General features: G+C 40.4%; 1 protein-coding gene across 2 annotated transcripts in view; it reads right to left on the bottom strand.

The window, feature by feature from the left end:
* The window catches only part of fndc3ba (fibronectin type III domain containing 3Ba), an 85817-nt gene that overhangs the window by 19926 nt on the left and 44727 nt on the right, over positions 1-21164 (bottom strand). For both annotated transcript variants that reach the window (XM_063498800.1, XM_063498802.1), the window contains exons 7-19: positions 20846-20976; positions 7632-7690; positions 6453-6604; positions 6290-6349; positions 6026-6164; positions 5549-5602; positions 5137-5261; positions 4260-4434; positions 3332-3418; positions 2240-2375; positions 1708-1779; positions 803-921; positions 81-186 (exon numbers count right to left, since the gene is read on the bottom strand). In XM_063498800.1, the coding sequence (XP_063354870.1) occupies positions 81-186; positions 803-921; positions 1708-1779; positions 2240-2375; positions 3332-3418; positions 4260-4434; positions 5137-5261; positions 5549-5602; positions 6026-6164; positions 6290-6349; positions 6453-6604; positions 7632-7690; positions 20846-20976 (1415 nt within the window). The remainder of the gene's footprint in view (positions 1-80; positions 187-802; positions 922-1707; positions 1780-2239; positions 2376-3331; positions 3419-4259; positions 4435-5136; positions 5262-5548; positions 5603-6025; positions 6165-6289; positions 6350-6452; positions 6605-7631; positions 7691-20845; positions 20977-21164) is intronic.

Raw genomic sequence — 21164 nt, forward strand, 5'->3', positions numbered from 1 at the left:
TTTAGCTGCCTTATACGAAAATAATTCAAATATATTCTAGTAAATAAAAGTAAACAGCGTGCGTGTATGCCTGAACTCACCCCATTCTAACTGCACCTCCTTATGTTTGGCTTTACCCACAATCCTTGGCGGCTGGCAGGGCCCTGGTGGGACGCTTAATGTACGGACTGGAACACTAACAGTGCACTTAAATAACAAAAAATAAACGGAACAAAAGACAATTACAGATAGGCTTAATTATTGGTGTACATGCATAATTTTAGGAAAGATTACTGAAAAGATTGTTTAACAACAACAACTATATTTTTCAGTGCAAAATATCTTTTGAAAGCTTTCCAGTCTACACCCTGACAGTGAATTAAATTGATTCCCATCATATTTAGATAGTGAGCAGGTACTTCATGTCCCTTGGTACCTATGGATTTGAATGAACAAAAAGTTTGTGGAGTTCCTCAGGGCTTTATTCTTGGACCTCTCCTATCTAACAGACTTCTTTTTTTTTACTCAGATTATAGAATATTGCTATTTTTGTATTATTGTTATGCGGATGACATACAACTGTACATATTAGTGTAACTTCAGACTGACAGTTTACAACACTCACTCAAAAAAACTGACAAAAATTTATTATTGGACGTGCAAAAACTTCAGACAACTGAACTTAGATGGGCCTGAAATTGCCCCCATTGCCTTAAAGAAAAAAGAAACATATGTATGTATATATATGTATATCTATGTGTGTGTGTGTGTGTGTGTGTGTTTTGCTGAAATTTGTGTATGCATGCATGTATGTGAATCTTACTGGGCTGTGTCCTCCGGTGGTGATACTACACACACGTAGGTGATAAACGGTCCCTGGTCTCAGTCGCTCACACACACACTGTGTTGCCGGACCACTGTACGCTACTTCCCATTGGTTTGCTGCACACACACACAACAAAGAATTACACAACTTGTCATATTCATGAGCTAAAGCACATACACATAATCAGCTGCTGTTTTGTACGTATTTCTGCAGTTTCCAGAAACAGAATCCCACTGACAACGCTTTGTTTCTGTTCTGTTGTTGATGGATTGCGTATGCCTGTGAAATATAATATTCTCCCTGTGAAGCAGCACTATGCCGTGCAAATATAGGCCTTGTTTACATCACAGCGTAAATTTCCTAGCAGAAGTGTATTGTGATTGTGTAATGCATTATACTATGTTATCTCTACAGACTGAATGTACCTAAAAGTGAAATTTGAATAAACCTAATATGGCAGAGTCATTCGTTTCAATGACCACATTTTTTTAAGAAGAAAAAGGTTTTAAAAAGCCTGTCTTGATATCACAGGACAGTGTAAATACAAGCTAGATAAAATCATCCAGATGACTTTTTAGGTCAATTCTATAGACAAAAGAACAAAGGCTTTTGATATTCTCTTCTTTTGTACACTGACACTCAACAGCAATCTTTTACTATAGATTGAAAGGAACTAGACAAGATTAGGTTTCCTGTAGGGCAGGTGTGAGCAACGCTGTGTGCATCAATATCTTAATTTGATGCTAAGAAAGACTAAATTATGGCTTCTATTTTTTTTTTAGGCTGGTAATTGAGAAAAGTTAAACAGCGCACGAAGAGAAAAAGGTCTGTCCTAAGATGCTGGAAAATCTTTCATGGTATGTTTGAATAGATACAGTGACAGATAGATATAACACAGGTACCTTCAGAACATCCCTCTGAGATCTCAAGCAGGTACGTAAGAGCTTCTGATCCCCCATTGTCCATTGGAGGATCTGTCAAAACAATTGATGAACTGATTTTAGTTTGGAATATTACTGCACATAAACAATATTCCAATTTGCAGGAGACAACATGTAGAAAATAATTGTTATTATTTTAGTTACTTTAGTTAGCTAAATTATTTTATCTGGGACATTAATATCAATACCAAAAATCTATCAGCATAGACCTGTTGCAGTCTTGTGTATTTTTTGCAATTCTTCTGAAAGTGTGAAACACACTAACAGCAAACAGCGTCAGGATTCAGTTTGATCTGAATCAAGTCAACTTTGTTTCTGTACGAAGGTATGACTTTTTTGGTTTGGACTGTGGTCCAGGGAAGGTTGCACACATGCAGTCTTGGCTTGGATAATGCTGAAAAGTCTGTACCAAATAAATTTTGTATGAAAGCATCTCAATGAGTCTCTGTATGTATATGATATGATATATGCGCATGCATGTGTGCCTCTTTACCCCATGTGACAGTAAATCCATAGGGTGTTGCCTCTGTGACACAGGGTGCAGATGGAGGGCCCGGTTTGTCTGGATTGGTGGTGCAAACCAAAACTTCACTTGGACTGCTCTTTCCCTCCATGTTTGATGCTATGAGCTGCAGGAAGAGAGGTGGACAAAAGGGACAATTAGAGACACAGAGCACGTAACAAAGGTACAAAGACAAAGAGTGTAGTGGGGGATCAGAAATCGAGAATAGATTGATAGAAAGGCCTCCATTAGGCTCAGTGATTGAACAGGCGACTGCATGCTGCAAGGCCAAACTATACTAGCCTGGGTTCAATTCCAACCCAAGGCCCTTTGCTGCACATCATCACTGCTCCCATTCTCCCTGCTTTCCTTTCTCTTTTTACTTAAATCTGTCTAATACTGGTGAGAAAAATCAAAAAAAATAGATAAAGGATGAAATGAAGGGGAAGAGAAAAAGAGGAAAGAAAAAAAGGTGAAAAGAATATAGACAGAGTGGAAAACTGAGAAAAGAGCCACAGCAAGCCAAGCAGAGACACACAAAAGAATTTCTGAAAACTTAAATCAATTGTCGTGATAAATAGGAGCCATTAGTCTCTGCCCCTTCACGTGTTGTTGTTTTGGCTTCTCTGCCTTCTTCTCTTTTCTATTATCTAATTCTGTCGCTACATCCAATAGATAATTTTGCTTTGTTACATTATGTCTACACCAGATGGATAGCACAGGGAAAGCAGAAAGACTTGATTCTTTGTGTGTGTTCATGTGTTTTGTGTTTTCGAAGATGCAAAGCTTTATCAAACAATGTGCATGAGGCAAGGTAAAAAAACCAAAATAAACACAAACTCACCTGGTGAGGTACGTGCAAGAGGATTTTGATAGATTTGTACAATGTCCTCAAATTATGAACAGGCACAAAAACCACAGCTGAATGTTGTGTACTTGACAAATGGTTAGTGATTTGCAGTGTTTCACAACTCGTTAAACTATAGCCAAAATGACATATTTTGCATATTCTCTCTTAGTAAAAAAGCTTCTGATTTTCAACAAGTGGGACACAAGTGCAGAAACAAAAACACAAATGCTTACCCTGAATTTATACTGTGTACTCCTCTTCAGGCCTTGTACAGTACAGGTCAAGTTTTCTCCAGTGTACTTTGGATGAAAGTCTGTTCCCTGTGGGAGGTACAGTGTTTGATTCTCTCAGGGTGCATTAGGATCAGCATAGATTATTGAGTCTATGGATGCAATAAATGCTGACTTTTAGCTCACATTTTATCGTATATAGATATATATGGCTACAGTAGAAAGAGAGCAGAGAACCTGTGGGAACATATAGTGCAGTTTCTTTTATATGTATAGTACTGTGCAAAGGTTTTAGGCAGGTGTGGAAAAATGCTGTAAAAAATGCTGTAAACAAAGAATGCTGTACATCAGGGGTCCCCAATCCCAGTCCACGACGGCCTGTGTCCCTGCAGGTTTTAGATCTCACCCTGGGTCAACACACCTGAATCACATGATTAGTTCATTACCAGGCCTCTGGAGAACTTCAAGACATGTTGAGAAGGTAATTTATCCATTTAAATCAGCTGTGATGGATCAAGGACACATCTAAAACCTGCAGGGATACCAGCCCTCGTGGACTGGGATTGGGGACCCTTGCTGTACATGCTCAGAGTTTATGTCTGTATTGCATATTTGGATTTACGGCTGTGCATCAGTGGCACTTATCCTAAATCTTTTTCATGAGATTATGAATATAAGCTTCGATATTCCTTTATACTGTCTTTTTCATTTGTTATTTTCATGTGTATATCCATAACTTTCAAACTGAGATTTTTTAGTCTTCGGTTGACTGACTGCTGTAGTACAACACACCCTGATGCTGATTTATAAAACTCATAAACTGGGCACAAACTAACAAACAGACAAAAGATGTTCTAGAGTCTTCGAGGTCTGTTTTTAATGTAAAGAAAAATAAAAGTTACAAATGTTTTTGTACATGGACGGTACTCACGCTGTTGTCCTCCTGGATCTCAAGTGTGTATTTGAGCTGCTCCACATTGGGACTGCCCTCAGGACGCCCCCACTCCAGGGTCACCCAGGACACCCCTGCCCTGACAAGCCGTGGTGCCAGAGGCAGAGAAGGCAGGGTGCCCATGGTGATATACACCACCTCTGAACTGAAGCCACTGCCAAAAAAGAAATTTACATTTTAGGCTTTCCTTTAAAACGCTGAAGAAATGATTGTCATGGATTTCAATTTCAGCTGAGATGGAGGCATGAATATTTTTCAAAGTGAAAGGTGGAGAAAAATCAGTGAAAATGAAAAGGACACTGACAGAAGTGCTTCGGTGATTAATCACAGAGGTGCGTGGGGTTGTGAGTGAAGACGTTACAGGAGTTCAGAAGAGTATGTAAAGCAGAGAAAAAAGGAGTGCATAGAGAGGATGGATGATTTGTAGTGGGAAAAAAAATATTCAAGTTAGAATAAAAGCAAGTAACCCAGCTTCAAATCTGCCAAACTGAAGGACGCATTAAAGCTGTTTTGAGTTCGTTCACAGAGCTAATATCTCCTCCCTCACTCTCAGTCCCCTCTATGACCTCTCTGCTCCCTTTCACCCTAATGACTGCAGGCGAGATGGTCCACGCTATAATGACAAGAGGAGGCAAGAGAAGAGTGGAAATAGAGGGAAATGGGAAAAGAGGAAGTCTATTCTTCTGTATGTAACTGATGTTACATGGAGAATAGCAGTTCGGTGCATGCCTGCTGCCATAGTGGTATACAATGAAGAACAACAACAAAAAAACATGCAATATGCCTCCCATGACACTGTATTCATGCAAGTGTGCGTATATAAAACGTATATATACATTCAATAACAGAACTTTACCTTCTGCCCATGTCGTTGTGTGCAGCCAACCTGAATGTGTAGTCACAGGCGGGGGAGAGTCGTGTGACCTTATAGTGCCTCTGGTTCCCAAAGTAACATTCTCTGAAAACGCTGTTCTTCTTTCCCTGCAGAGAAGACGTATACAGAAAAGACATAAAGACAAGAACGGACATTAGGATTGATAAGCTCACCTACAACAAAATATTAAATGTGAAGAAAAAAAATAGCACGACAAAGTAAAGAAGTATAAATAGAAGATGGGAAGAAAAGCCAGATATTCATTGCAAGAGCATAATTCACAGTTTTTTTTCTTGTCTGAAGAGCCCAATGTTGACATGTGTTTAGGGACACTGGTGATAGGTGTAAGTGCTTTTTTGAGGTAAGGGTAGAGCATGACAGATGACAGACTTACCTCATCCCACTCGAGCATGTAGTTTGTAATTTTGGATCCGTTGTCACCCGGGGGCTACGGGTGACAGTGAAATGGACCGAGGGAAGCAGACAAGAGAGAAGAGAGAGATTGAGAGATTAGCTAAGGATAAAAGACTCTGACAATGAGACAGACAGAATACCGGCTGTGTTTTTATGATTGGCCTTATATCCTGTCTGGGTGACTGATGTCACTCTTTATGAATGACAGTGTGTAAGGATATAAAAAAAATACTAAAATAACAGGTCAGAGAGGACACAGGGGTGCATTCTAACAGAGTTGTGCAGCTACTTGTCGGTGCTGCACGGCTGATGCACTCAAACTATTAACGCATCGGCGTTGTAATATAATTAATTTAAAAAATCATTAAATGTGTCACAATGACAAATCACTGTGATGTTTCTTGGGAGTGAAAATACTTCATGGAGTATCTGGACAAGAAGATATCTGTAGCTGTACCTTCCACTGTAGGGTGAGGCTGTTCTTGGCACGATTCGTGAGTTTTGGCGGTGATGGGACATCAGGGACCGTGGATTCTGTGGTAAACGAACCGGCCTCTGAACACGAGCCTCGAACCAAATTGTACATTGCCGACACCCTGATACAGAAAGACAAACGGAACAAACAGTTAAAAGATATTTTTATGCAACATTTCAGTGATTCCTGGACCCCCATACGCTGCAACACACAAGTAGTTAAATATTAAAAGGATTGAGGCCTTACCGTACGTGGTAGTCTGTAGCTGGCCTGAGATCTTTCAGATGATACTCCAATTCTTCACCACTGAAACACAGACAAGACATACAAAGTCACCAGTGTCCTTTGGATGACCTTAAGGATTAAATTTGGACGCTGTATTTTTTTCCCCAACTTCTATGTTTCCTACCTGTATATAAGGCGATATTTCCCATCTCTTCCCTTATCTGAGAGAGATACCTCATAGGAACAGGACACAGGTATCCCGTTACTATGCCTGTTCACCAGCCCTGCTGGGGGGGCCCAGGACAGCCGTGCAGTCCGTGCCTGAATATTGGAAACCTTCAGGACACAAAGAAATACACATAGTTATAGCCGCATTGCTAGTGAAGTCAATAACAGGTAGTTAAAAGCCACTGTACAAATGACTGTTGGATTTGCATACAATGTTACCAATAGTAGTCATTAAAGGCAATATTTTAAACCACAATATCTTGTGGTTTAAATGCCTGTTTGATAAAAAGCTGAATCCATCCATCCAGGTGAATATATGCTGTTTATATAATTCTATGTGTACATTTGCAACAGACTACTGCATTCATCATAAACGCTTTAAGTTATAGGACATCGAACATGCATCATGCATCAGCACTGACAAAATAGCCAGTGTCACAAGGAAACCTCAGAATTATTTTACAATTTTTTTTATTACTTCTCATTCTGAACTATAATAAACTTGATCAGTTAAGAAGTCATCTGAGGTTTTAAGAGTAGATAAATCACTACTACTGGACATCAATCAAAGGTCTATTTTATGTATTTCTCAGCATCTCCATCTCTAGTTATACTAAATATCCTCTACGTATCATCACTCAGTTGTCACAGTCTCAAGCCGTGGCGTAAACTCAAAGATGTTAAATGGGCCGCTTGCACAGCATGCTGACCAAACTGTTTTAACTTGGAATGAGCAGTTCTTCTCTAGTAAACCATGTCTGCACGGAAGCAGCTCATTCATTCAATCACATTCCCCTCAGGGAAGGAAAAAAGCTATTACAGAGTGTGCAGCTTGGGTGAGCAGATGCTGCCCTCAGGTGGCCAGCATTAGCACAGCTTAAATTATAATTACTCTCCCTGCTGCTCAAGCCCCCCAAATAACGTTGGAAATGAGGAATGCGCTGCATATACAAGTCAGTATAGATATTATTCTAAACGTAAGCATTTCATTTTCATGTGAATCAAAGAGACCAAATAAACATACGGAAAAGTCATCACTGCTTAAGCCAGCTGTGACTGCATTGGACAGGGAGGTGATTGATGAGAGCGGTTTGAATGTGTGTGTGCGTGCAGTTGTGGGAAGAGGTATGCCAACCTGTGGTTTTTCGATTGCAGACAGCATGTCTTGAACACGCTTCCCCTCTGAATCATGATCTGAGGAGAAAGACAGACAAAAAAAAAGACAGTAATTATCAAGAATGACATAATAAATATTCCATCATAAAAGAGAGGCTCTGTGTATAAACTGAGGTGAGAATTCCCAAGGGCATTTTTCACCACATGTCAGGCCATAATTATAATCTATGAAAACTGTTTCTGCCTTTCTTAATGTGAGTTTGATTGTCAGTGTTTTAATTGAAATGATAAAAGAGAGAAAAATTCTAACTTTCAAATCAGATCCACATTGGCTGCATGGCTGAAAATGAGACAATGAGAACATTTTCAGCTCCCAGATGTTACTGTCAAATGTAGAAATCTAGGGCTCATTATTACACAGGGTCGGCCAAGGTTTGCATTTAAACGGGGGAATTAAGGTTGAAAAAGTCACCAAAAAGCATTTGCATTCCCTAATCAACTGTAATGTTTTCTGTGGCATTTTCAGTCCAGCAAATAATTCAACCATCTGTGGAAAAATGAAACAAAAATAGCCCAAAATACAATAAAAAACCCCATCAATTCTTTAGAAATTCTGTTGCCTAATGGTGTGTGATGCAACACTTGTTTTCTTCAGTAAGTGCCTATTTCATCTCATCAAGTCGTTACACAGCTGTCGGGGAGGAGGAGAGAAAAAAACCTAAATGCATTCCACAGAAAGGATTACTCATAAATTTCTGACCTATGAAACAATATGGGGATCACCAAAATAGATAAATAAATAAACATGACTCATATTCCACAATGGATACTCTGCTTTGTACATAAAAACTGATGATGATTTTTAGATTAAACAGTTCATAGAAATAATAATTCTAATCATTATGATGCACCATTTTCACATCAACTATACCTACATCTGTGAGTAATTGTTCACAGGAAGGTCTGACATCAGTTTGGCTGTTGTTGTAGCCCAGCTCGTTGACTTTATTGCGCGACTTCTACTGAATACATGTGTATATGATGACTGTGTTTCGTGTATTCTTTAAAATGTAGTTAAACAGATTTAGCTCGGAAGTGACATATATGGATATGAGAAAAACTGTGATTCTCCATCTCGTCCATCAAGAACAAAAATAACAACTACATACGCTTATTAACATAGGAGAAAAAGGACATTAATCTGTATAAAAAAACATGGCTCATGTGATATTGATGTGAAAAGTAATTCTGAAGCTTAGAATTAGACAGTTCATGTGTAGCTATTTTGACAATCAATTATTCATTAAATCATTTATTAAGCAAAAATGACAAAAGCACATTTCCCATTTATTAGAACTGAGCTTTTGCAGTTTTTCCTCTATTACAAATCAAAGTTATTTAGATTTTGACCTAGAATATGAAGCTGTCTCTAACAGATAGCGGGATACATCTTTCAATGACTTCTTTCATTTCTCAAATATAATCTGTTCAAAATAATTATAATGAGAATATTTGTAACCCACAAGAAGATAAAGGCTACGTAGAAAGCATTTCAGGGTGTGAGTGGAGCTGTTGTTTTTACTGTCCCTTCTGAGTGTGTCACTGGTTCTGCACAGCCTCTTTGAAAGTGAGCAGCATAAACACATGCATATAAAAAAACTGGTCCACCGACACATGTAAAGGTGATTTAGTAGAGGCTCGAGGTTGTAATGAGGGTGAGCGCAAGTGAATGTGTGCGCACACGTGTGGGAACTTCCCACTCCCCCACCGCTGCCGCCCACCCCCACCCCGTGTGATCCCCGAAGCTGAGGTTTTTCCTGATTGAAGGGGATCTGCTTTCTCCATTTCAGTCTGACCACTCGAGATCACACAGGATGTCTCTATGAATCTTTGCGTGAAGGTAAGCAACAGCAAGACCTGCATGAAACCAAGATTGATTGATGCTTGTGCTACAGGAGCGAGGAAACTGTCAAACATGCAAGCATGCGTGCATGCACGTGAATGGAGACCTTACACACAAGCGCAGTATATTTGTGTAAAACGCAGTTTGGGTTTCAAAGATCGATGTATATTTGGCACAAGTGATGAATGATGGAGTGTGCATGTGTGTGTGTGCATATATGTCAGTTCCTCTGACGGGTTATGGAGGAGAGCGCCCTAATGTGCCTGGGGTACACTTATGAGTCATGGCAACAGTGATGTCATGGAAGCACAACCTCTACTTGCCCTCCCTGTGTGTGAGAAAAAAAAGGCAAGAGCAAAAGAGAGACTGTGTGTTTGCGTCTCAGTATTAGGTCACAGGAGATTGCTGATGGGCAGTGGGGGGGAAGTTTAAGCTACTGTTTGTACATGTGTGTGTTGGGGCTGGCAGCACGGATAGAGTTCAACAGATGCACTGCTAGACACATTAGCTCATTAGTGCTCTTTTCTCTTCTTTTTTTATACATACACTTATCTTTCCATTCTGCCATTGGGACAAAACTGAACTTTTTCTCTTTTATGGAATTACAGCACAGCTCCAGACATGAAGAGCTCCATCAAACAGGCTGACCCAGCTTATCGGATCAGCCGTTGAGTGAAAAAAAAGACAGGGGTATGGCCTGCTCAGTGATTTTGCCCCACATTTACAGTACTGGTTTCATTTAACCAAGAGCATAAAGTTAAGAGATGGTCTCAATAAATTCAACTTCTGACATAAGAAGAGCACTTATTTAATATTTCAGAAGACGTGTAATGACGTTTGAAAAACACTACTTTACCTCACCACTGAGTGTTATGACTGGCAGTGGTTGGCAAGTCCATCTGCTTAAGTGTTTAATACCGAGATGAACCAGGAGATGATGCTGACGGCTGAAATCTGAAACTGAACCTCTACTCGGTGTTACTCCACACCCTCCTCTGTCCTTACTGTTCCTCTCTCTTCTGTTTTTGGCGCTGCCCACGCACCATAACTTCCTATTTTCGTCTGACCTCACATCCCGTCTGTGTCTGACCAACTGTGTTTGATTACTGAGAACAGCCAGACAGAGCGAGGGAGCACAACGGACAGCAGGAAGAAGAGGAATAAGGGAAAATAATGTGGGGGAGGGGACCAGGCGACAGGCAGATTTTATAGGAAGAAAGAGAGACACTAAAAGACAGAGTGCAAAGAGAGGGGAAAGGATGGGAAAGATGAGTCTGGGTAAGAGATTAGGTATAAAAACACAAGGAAATTGAGAGACAAAGAGCAAGCCAGGGATCAACAGAGAGGAGGACAAAGGGGGGATGAAAGTGGAAAGAGGGAAAAAGGATTAGGATGATGTGAGGCAAGGATTACAGAAACTTTACTGACATCATCAGTAGGTGCAGAGCAGATGCACACCACTGATCTCAACAGCCGGATAAATAAAGTAATGACTCACTTACAAATCCAGGTTGGCTTTTCCTAAAAGTTACAAAAATACAACAGAAGTATATAGTGTATGTACATATTTTTATTTTGTTATAACAGCGCTCTGTAGTGGTATGACACATTCTACAGAAGCAATGATAATGTAGCTGTGATCATCGTTTGGATTTCTTTTGTTTGTTTGTTTGTTTTTGGTCCAATCTGAATATTTTTCCCCTTTATTAATAAGAATAGTAAAAAACAAAGAAACAGTTGAATCATTAATAGCATCATTTTTGCCTGTGAAACAGACAAAAGGCATTGACAGTTTCTTCCAGATGCTAGCAATATGCCTCCTAGGGAGATTAATAACCACTCGCATACCTTCTTCTCATGGTGCAACATGCCTTTCTGGCACAACAGCAACTGCAAACTACTAGGAACAATGGAGACCTGGAGTAAATTGGTGTAATAAACAGGAAACTATTTTAGCTTAAAACTTCTGTTAAGTCATAAACGTAGGAGAGAAGACAGTCATGCTAAGAAAGTGGCCACTAGAATTCCCACCTGCTTCCCACCTGGTGGTAATGGCCTAAATTCTTGGTTAGTCTCATCATTTTATTCTGACTAACAAAACCTAAGATTAGTCTAAGCAGTTCCCAATATATAATTTGAAGCTTCGTGACTGGATGTTTCTTTCTTAAATATATTGAAGGCGACTTAAAAGCAAAGAGTAAGCCTGACTCTCTTCATTCCTGTCTTTGTGCTCTAAATTGTACCGGCTTTCTCCCTCCCTGTTTACAGCATTTTCCTAAATGTTTAAATGTTACACATCTAGAGACTTCAAAATTAGTTATGTCACTTGCAAAGAGCGTTTCAGTAAAATGTGAGTCACTTTGACATTGCGGAGATTGCATTCCTCCTGCATGACGGCCTATGGCTCGTAGACACAGTCTGTCTGCACTGGGACAGAAAAAGACCTTTAAGGCCTGGAGAAAAAAATGTGAAAAATGTGGCAACGGCCGCTCACTCAGCCCCCACTCCACACACGTACTGGGCCACAGGGTGCGTGTGGTGTGTCGCCCAAAAGGAACAAAGTGAGCTATGATACCCATCTTTAGAAGCCTCTAATCAGAGAGAACAAAGCAAAGTGATGGACACTCAATCTGTAGCAGGGAGAGGTGTGGAGATCAGAGAAAGAACAGAAGGGAAGGAGTGGGTTCAGAAGTGAGAGAGGAGAGGAAAGAGGCAAATAGAGGTAGAGAGGGGCATAGACCTCAGATTCCACACTATTATCATCTACTGCATAGCAAGCATTCCATCTTTTTAACAGCTGGGCTACACACACACACACACACACACACACAAAGTGGAGAAGTTGTTGGGACATGCCTGAATTTGTGGTTGTCATGGCGAAGGTTTGGTTCTCATGGCCAGAGCCCTTATGGTTTATAAAAGGGATTAGAAAAGGACAGACGGACAGAGGGACTGGTCCAGAGTAACGTGGAAAAGTTGGAGAGTAAAAAAGAAAAAGGCAGCAAATAAGGTGAGTGGAAAGGAAAGAAGCAGGAAGTATATTCAAGAATCAAATATCAAAACACAGACGAAGTGACACTTGCAAATAAGAATCTTGATTATGACTCACTTTCTCTAGTAACCTGCTTAATGGACTTCACATAAATAAGAATAGGATAAGGGGTCATCCTGGGGAAGAATTTGGTTACTACTGCTGGATGTCTGCATACGCAACCTAATCTCTTGGTCATTAATAACCGTTTAAAAAGAGTGCATGTAAATGATGAAGACTATGCAAATGAATGGTAAGCTACCAGAGCATAAGAATAATATATAAAAGCTCATGTGTTGCAAATATTGGAATACAAAGGACTTCTTATACTCAAAATTAAACATTTTTGACTCCCTTTCCTAACCTGTTATCTCTTTATATGCATGCATACATGCCAATGTAGACACAGAGACCTTCTCCACTGCAACCCTCTCACTAAGGAAGAAAATGAACACTTCAACTGCCAGCTGACACAAAAAGTCTATCCACGTTTTCATACCATTTGCACATGCATGCACATGTGTTTATAAAAGAATGTACGTGCTGTGAGTGACAAAGCAACCTGGCCCTGCAGTGAGGGATTATGGGGGATGCGTTTCTCAGAACCCTGACCCCATTCGACCCTGCTCAGCCAAAAAAAAAAAAAAAGTTTGAGGGAGTGAGTGCAGACTGGCAGACAGCGGGAGGGAATTATACAATCCACAGATAGCAGGGCTGGTTAAAAACAGGAACAGTGACAAAAAGGCAAACAAACAACCTAGCAGAGATTAAAAACAACAAAGTAGTAGAACAGTAGGTGGATAGAAGAAGGGATAGTTGGAGACTAATCAATGCAATGTCTCCCTTACTGCAAAGGCAAATTAAAAATAAATACCTCAATTTAAATTTAAATGCCTTAGGCTGTTGTTAGGCTCTTTTTAGTAATGACAAAAAATGGTCTTTACCCACTGTGACATACTGTGCATGCATTTGATGACACCAATAAGTACATTAATAAGCAAGGTGATAGCTGTCCATGCTCCAATATCAGTCATTTGTATAGTTTTACTTTAATCTGATGGTTTTCTGTGACTCATTTCCCAAAAGCAATTTGTGTAAACAAACTGGCAACATCCATTTTCAAAAAAAAAAAACAACTCACTAAATCCCAGTCTATTTGTGAGTTACTGGAGGTTTCATGTGTGTGAATTTCAAAAATGAAATTTTAGGTTTGATGAAACGTTAAAATTATCCCAAGATTCCCAAATGACCTTTTTCACGTGTTTCATGTTGGTTTGTTAAATCATGCCTCTTCATCCACATATTTTTTTAAAGAAGCCCTTTTAGATTTATTATTTCGTAAGACATGGTCGAAGAAATTCAAAACCTACCAAGCAAAACTACAGGTAGCCACGCTGGCTAAGCGGCGACCCATAGGCCTGCAGTTCCTCAACTGGCCACTTGAGGTCAAACACAAATCAATCAAAGTTTACACAATTACAGACATGTCTGCTCTAACAGAGAAATGGAAGCCAACACAGGTGACTGTAATTGCCAGCTGTCTTCTAGCTGTGCTCATTTCAGAGCTCTTGAAAGTGTTTGTAGCATTGGCACTTTTTGAAACAATTTTGAGTGCATTTGTCTTATGAGTGGCTAATTGTACAAACACCTACAGTCTGGTCTTCAGTTTTGGTGGGTGAGATGATGAGTTTGTATATTATTAAGCACTTAACAGCAGGTTTCTGTGTTGGTGTGGTGCTGCCAGACGGTCTGTGCGCTTGCTAACCAACCTTGCTTTCATCCTATATGGATCAGTGCTTTATACTCTGCATTTTTAGCTTTAATTAACACGTTTAAGTTTCCTGGGTAAGTGGTATAAAGGCCACCTGAGTGACATAAAATGGAAAAAAATATGTAAATGGAAGTAGCGTCAGGTCTTTCCTTTTCCTAAAACTGACGACCAAGGACACTAAATTACTTAGCAAGTTTAAATGAACTATAATTTAGTTTTTCTAAGCAAGACTTGCACAAGTCTGGTCAGTGTAGAATGACTAGGTGCTATAGTTTATCACTTGTATCACAAGGTTCATTCAACTGAATGGTGAAATATCTGATGTACCCATTGTGACTAACAAGAATACCCTCCCCTTCTAATCCCATTAGTCCTGTTACACGACATTAGCGGGAAAGACATTCCTCTGCTGGTGAAGCCATCCCACACTCGCTTTCTATTTTCTGTACATGTCTCCTTTTGACTCTTATTTCCAAGTTTCTGTCCTTTATTTTTCAACTCTCTCTTTTTTTTTCTTGTGCATTTTCTGTTTTTATTATCTCAACTTTCACCTTCTAGTCTTTCTTCCACCTCTCTGGCCTCCAGCTTGCCCTACAAATATGTCCGTATTTGGGTTTGTGGGAAGGGGTAGGAGTTTTTCTGTGTGTCTGTGGGAGGGTGGGGGCCTGAGATTATTGCCATGGCAACTCACAAAAACAATCCAGTAAGGAAAGGGTGGGTGTGTGTTCACACATTTTCAGGCCCGCTTCTGCAATCACAGCAGGAGAAGCTGGAAGGAGCTGGATGGTTAATATACATAATTGATGATTCACGACTGGACTCGGTCAAAGGACACACGAGCTTATAAAACCTTACAAAACACTGCAGTACATGCCTCATTTTACCAGTACTAGTGCTATGAATTTCTCACTAATTGGCATTTTAACTTAATTAGATAGGATGGCTACATAGTGCAGTGGTTTATATTTGTCTAACAAGAGAAAGAGTCCTGGGACTTGCATCAGGGGTAAAATTCTGCTAAATGGAACAAGGAAAAAGTCAAAAGAAGCTTTTTATGTAAGAAAAAATTAGTTAAAAGGAATTAAACACACTTCTATTCAGTGCTGTTAGATGCTCTATAACATATAGCTTATGGTGGAAATATTAATAAAAATAAGTTAAATAAACTTAATGATTGTCTGTGAAGGTTCTCAGTCATCCAGGTCATCGTAGTCAAAGGAGTTTGCAAAGAAAAGCGTCTGGACTTTTTTAAGTTGCTTGAAGACGTTTCACCTCTCATCCGAGAAGCTTCTTCAGTTCTAAGGTCAAATGGCCGAGAGTCCCAGATTTAAACCCAGTGGGAGTATCCCCCCAAAGAGGGACAAAGGACCCCCTGGTGATCCTCTAATCACATGAGCCAAGGTGTGAAAGCGGGTGTGGGACCTAATCAGCCAGGGTTTCGGGTGAGCTCATTGTGAAACCTGGCCCCACCTTGTCATGTGAATTCCTGAGGTCAGATGGCCCAGGATGTGAGTGGGCATTAAGGCGTCTGGGGAGGGAACTCAAAACTGGATTATAGATGGCAGACAGTTGGTGTCGTAAACCACCGCCTCTGTTCAAAGATGGTCGCTCACAGTGGACATAGATGGCCTCTTTCACTCCTCTTTAAAGTGCAGCGAGGAATGCCCAGACCTCTACATTGGAGAGACCAAACAGCCACTTCACAAGCGCATGGCACAACATAGAAGAGCCACCTCCACAGGACAAGACTCAGCAGTCCATCTGCATCTTAAGGATAAAGGTCACTCTTTCGAGGATGCCAATGTTCGCATTTTGGACAGAGAGGACAGATGGTTTGAAAGAGGAGTGAAAGAGGCCATCTATGTCCACTGTGAGCGACCATCTTTGAACAGAGGCGGTGGTTTACGACACCAACTGTCTGCCATCTATAATCCAGTTTTGAGTTCCTTCCCCAGACGCCTTAATGCCCACTCACATCCTGGGCCATCTGACCTCAGGAATTCACATGACAAGGTGGGGCCAGGTTTCACAATGAGCTCACCCGAAACCCTGGCTGATTAGGTCCCACACCCGCTTTCACACCTTGGCTCATGTGATTAGAGGATCACCAGGGGGTCCTTTGTCCCTCTTTGGGGGGATACTCCCACTGGGTTTAAATCTGGGACTCTCGGCCATTTGACCTTAGAACTGAAGAAGCTTCTCGGATGAGAGGTGAAACGTCTTCAAGCAACTTAAAGAAGTCCAGATGCTTTTCTTTGCAAACTCCTTTGAAAACTTAATGATTATTTTGCAAAGGACACTGCTAATAGTTTGCCTTATTAACTTATTATTAATTATGCTATAATTCTAACTTCTCGTACAGTTTACTTAAAAAATAGCCATGCTTTGACTTCGCCGAGACAGTAATATCTGAAGGTCAAGTGAAAATGCTTACTCGAGTGAATTTTCCATGCAAAGTGAAGTGGCCATGATAAATCTCAGTTGTTACTGTTGATACTTTTATAACCTGAAAAATGCATGGCGAAAGTCTGAAAAAGGAGGCCACCATAGAACATGTAAGGAGAATATTTTTCAAGTAAATATTTTAGAAATGTTCTTCAGGTATGAAGCAAAGAAATGGTTAAACACTGAATTACACTCATGCTTTTTTGCTTTTAAAACGTCTTTCTTGGAACACTGTCGTGATTGGTAGCCTATAAAAATCTCTAATAATCTTATATTTGTTAAGATAACTATGCCATGAAAGTCAAATTAAATCCCAAAGCCACTCACATGTAATTTATTTTTAAAGTGGAAAAAAATCTCTCCACATAACAGAGAAGGTGGGTTTCCATACCTCTCATACCTTAAGATAACAGACCACTTCCATATCTATGACTGTGAACCCTTCTTATTTTCCACACCTCATTCACAGAGCCGACATAGTGGACAAAGCAGCCACTGCACACATCTGGTTTCTCCTGCTTTCACAGTGCTCGGCAGTGACGTAGAAACAAAGATGGAGGAGCTGGGGGAACTGGTCCATCTGTTTCTGCTGAAATCCCAGGTTTTTTTGAGTGAGAGACAGGATCTGTGGTGGTGATGATGCAGAAGCAAGATGGAGGAACAGAAGGGACGGAGCCCACATCTGTTTCTGCTCAGCAAGCAGCTCAGTTCTGAGGAAAAGGGCCTGTAGAGCTGGCTTTACTAGAGAATGGACGCTCTGCCGGCCAAGTAAGCCTGCTGCCTTGCTGGCACTGGGGCAACAGCCACACACACACACACACACACACACACACACACACACACACACACACACACACACACACACACACACATAAAGCAAGGGCATCAAGGGCAAAGCGTAGGCGGCTATGTGTGGTGTGTGTGTGTGTGGTATTCTGGGTTGGACTCGACTTGGATGCATCGGGCCAAGGAGCAACTTTGTCGGAATGTTTGTACTCTGCTCTTTAACTTTGCGCCTCTCTGTCTTTCCATCTCTGCCTTCTCTGCGATAAAGAAAACCTTGCATCCATCTCTGTCCTCTCTCATCTGTCCTTCAAATCCAGCATTCCACCCCCTTTCTCGCCGTTTGCCCCCCTATCCTCTGGAGCCTCATGCTCTGATTGTTTTACAGGAAGCCCAGTCACGGGGTGTTTGAGCATATGTGTGGTTGTGTGTTGGTGTGCATGTGTGTTGTGTGATACATCCAGCTGACTCAGCCTGATCTCCAGCCCTGTACTGAGACCCTGGTAGACCAAACAACAAATGACACGCTGACATGCTCCTATCTGTCAAGAGTGTTATGGTTGTTTGAGTTGTACAGTATGTGGCAGATGAAACTATGAATCCCATAAGCTGAGATGTTGATCTCACTTCCCTTTTCATCCTGTGGCTGATTTTAGCTAATTCCCTCTAGTGTGTGTGCGCGGACACGTGTGTGCGTGTGTGTGTGTGTGTACTGTAAGCTGTGCAATCTCCCTTTGTTGCAGCGCAATAAGATGTTTGGTTTTGGTTTGCATTTGCAGATGTCAACTTGCATGTGTACAGATGTGTTAGCTCTTTACTTTAGTGTGTACGTGTTTGAATGAGTTGAATGAAAATCAATTTTTTTTTTACTTTTTTCACTTTTCTAAATTATTATAATGACTATTATTGTGAAAAAATGTAAAAAGGAAGTAGTTTCCATACTAATTAAGTCCAGTGTACACGTTTGATTGCGTTATGTGGACATTGTCCTGGATGGAGTTGGTGGTGCTGTTACATTTTTTTTAAAGATCATTTTTCAGTGCTGTGAGCAACAAAAACAAAATTCCAGTCACCAACATTGCATGGATGTGGAAAACAAACTCAATATTCAATGCAATATTCTGACAGTAAATTTATATTCCTAACATGGTTCTTTAAAACACAGCACCTGCCTAAGCAATGCTGCAGATCTGTGTTTATTAAATGAACTAACCAATGGTAGTGGTCACCTCAGCAGACAACGTCTCCCCCCAAAAAATTGGCTCAGAAACACAAACAAATGATTCAAGTTGTTGCCCCAGCCTCTAAACTCCCCAATTCTCAATCTGATCGAGCATGTGTAGGATGTAACTGATCTATCTAAAACAGAAGTGTCAAACATAAGGGCCTGGAGCCAAAATCATCCCCAGCAAAGACATCCAGTGTGGCCTGCTGGACAACTTTGGAAAAGCATATATTTTTGGACTCTATTTTTAGAATTTGTACAGCTTTTTGTACTGATAAAGACCTATCCACAGCCATTCATACTACATACCAAAGGAGCTAAGTAATAGATAAAAAATTAAATGAGAGCAGCGTTCCTGTTTTTCGTTGTCTACAATAGAAATTTGGTTTAAAAAATAAATAAAGTCATCAATAAACAAAAACTTTTTTATAAATATGGGAAACTCTGGGCAGTGAGCTACCGGAACTTTCTCTGCAATTTCACACATGCAAATTGTAAAACTACACATTTAATTACAATACATGTGTAAAAAAAACGCAATTGTAATAACAAATTGTAATTTACTTGCGTAGAAAAACTGAGATGTGCGGCTGAAATTGCACTTTCTCATCTTATGTTAAGATATCTGAAGGATTAAATGAGTATATAAATATCTTTACACTGACAGAAAGTGGAGTTTTGCTCATCTAGCCCACTTAAACTCAAAATGGATTACATGTGGCACACAATGTAAAATAAATTTGACATCCCAGATCTGTTCTGAAGGCATCCCCTCCCTTTCCTTAAGCGATCCAGTGTTCACTCCCTGACAAGCCAGAGCTGTTTTGCCATGACAAAAGAAGCCCACATAATATTGGACAAGTGGTTTTAATGTTGTGCCTGATCAGCATATCCACACCAAACCCAGCTGGAAGATCCCTGTGATCCTGCACCATGCTGTGAGTGACTAAGCCAAAGTTTTATGGGGAGGGTAAATTTAAAAGAGCCTGACAAGTACAGTCAATCAATTTATGTCTCACTTTATGCTTCTGTCATCACCTTCACAAACATCACTTTGTGTGTGTGTGTGTGTGTGTGTGCATAAATGAAATATTCTGTCATTTTTAACAGCTCAGACATTCATCTTATGCATCAAAAGACCTGCCATTAAAGAAGAACCGCATGTGTATGTGTGTTAATGTCTTTGCACATGTGCTGATGTTCATGTGTGTCTGAGCGATAAGGCTAAGCTGCGGTATCTAAATCTCAGCGCTCAAAGGTTTCCTTCATCTCAAGCAGGGCTCTACAGGTATGTGACTCCACCCTCCCCCGTCTCTCTCACCCCTCTCTCAACCATCCCCCCCACGGCTAAGCCTTCACCAACAAGGCCGGTATTGTAGCAAGGGTAAAATGATAGCGCTCAGGGACAGATTCAGCTATGTGCTTACCCAGACAACCCTTACCCCCTTTCTCCACCTCCCCACCCACACCCCCCTATCCCTTCACCTCGGTGAGGCTGCATTCATCCATTCATTTCTTTCTGTGTGACAAAAAAAAACGGACAGTGATAGAAAGAGAGGCGCAAAGGTTGTTTTATTTGATTTAATTGAATGCAGAGGGGCACTGAGGTTAAAGAGGACAAAGTAAGTCACACAGAGCAAGACAGAAATGTCACCGAGAACACAAATTATTCACATATAAAAGATGATCTTGTTGCATGGTGACATGTCTATTATTTGGAAAATAAAGAGACTTCAGTGACATTTTCTGTTGAGCAGATATTTAAACTTTAAAATGCTCACATTGAGACTGTCTCCTTTCTTTTGATTTGGAGTCTCAGATCTTGCGATAAGCGGATACACTGAAATATGATACTTTGATTTAACTCTTTTATACTTGTCTGTATGTCTGTGATGCAGGTTTGTGTCAGGACTCATTCATGTCAGCATCTGTGTTTAATGTTACTTATTGAGTGTCGTTTCTTTTCCTATTTGAAACTATTTGAACTATATCGATGTATAAATTTAAGACAGAAAAATATTCATTGACAGTGGGTACTAGTCTCTCTCATGCCCTTGTGTTTGTGCAAGTCCTACCTTGTGTGTGTGTGTCTGGTTCACTGTTTCGTGGACTGCTGCGGAGCCGTCTCTCTGGCTTCTTCCCTCCTGGACTGCCAACTCCACCACCAGACCCCGCTGACCCGAGCGTTGGGCCGTGTGATTTGTTGCTGCATCCCGAAGAAAATCACAACAGAATTCATTGTATTTACATAAAAGACATAAAACAAGAAGTATATAAATCATGCACCCTTTGCTCAGTTGCAACCAAAAACTGCAGTGACCAAATGAGCTGTTCACCTTTCCTTTCAATAAAAATACTAACAAAATAAGGTGTGGAAAATAGAAAAAAAGAAAG

The sequence above is a fragment of the Pelmatolapia mariae genome, linkage group LG16_19 (genome assembly GCF_036321145.2).
Source record: "Pelmatolapia mariae isolate MD_Pm_ZW linkage group LG16_19, Pm_UMD_F_2, whole genome shotgun sequence".
Taxonomy (NCBI): Eukaryota; Metazoa; Chordata; class Actinopteri; order Cichliformes; family Cichlidae; genus Pelmatolapia; species Pelmatolapia mariae.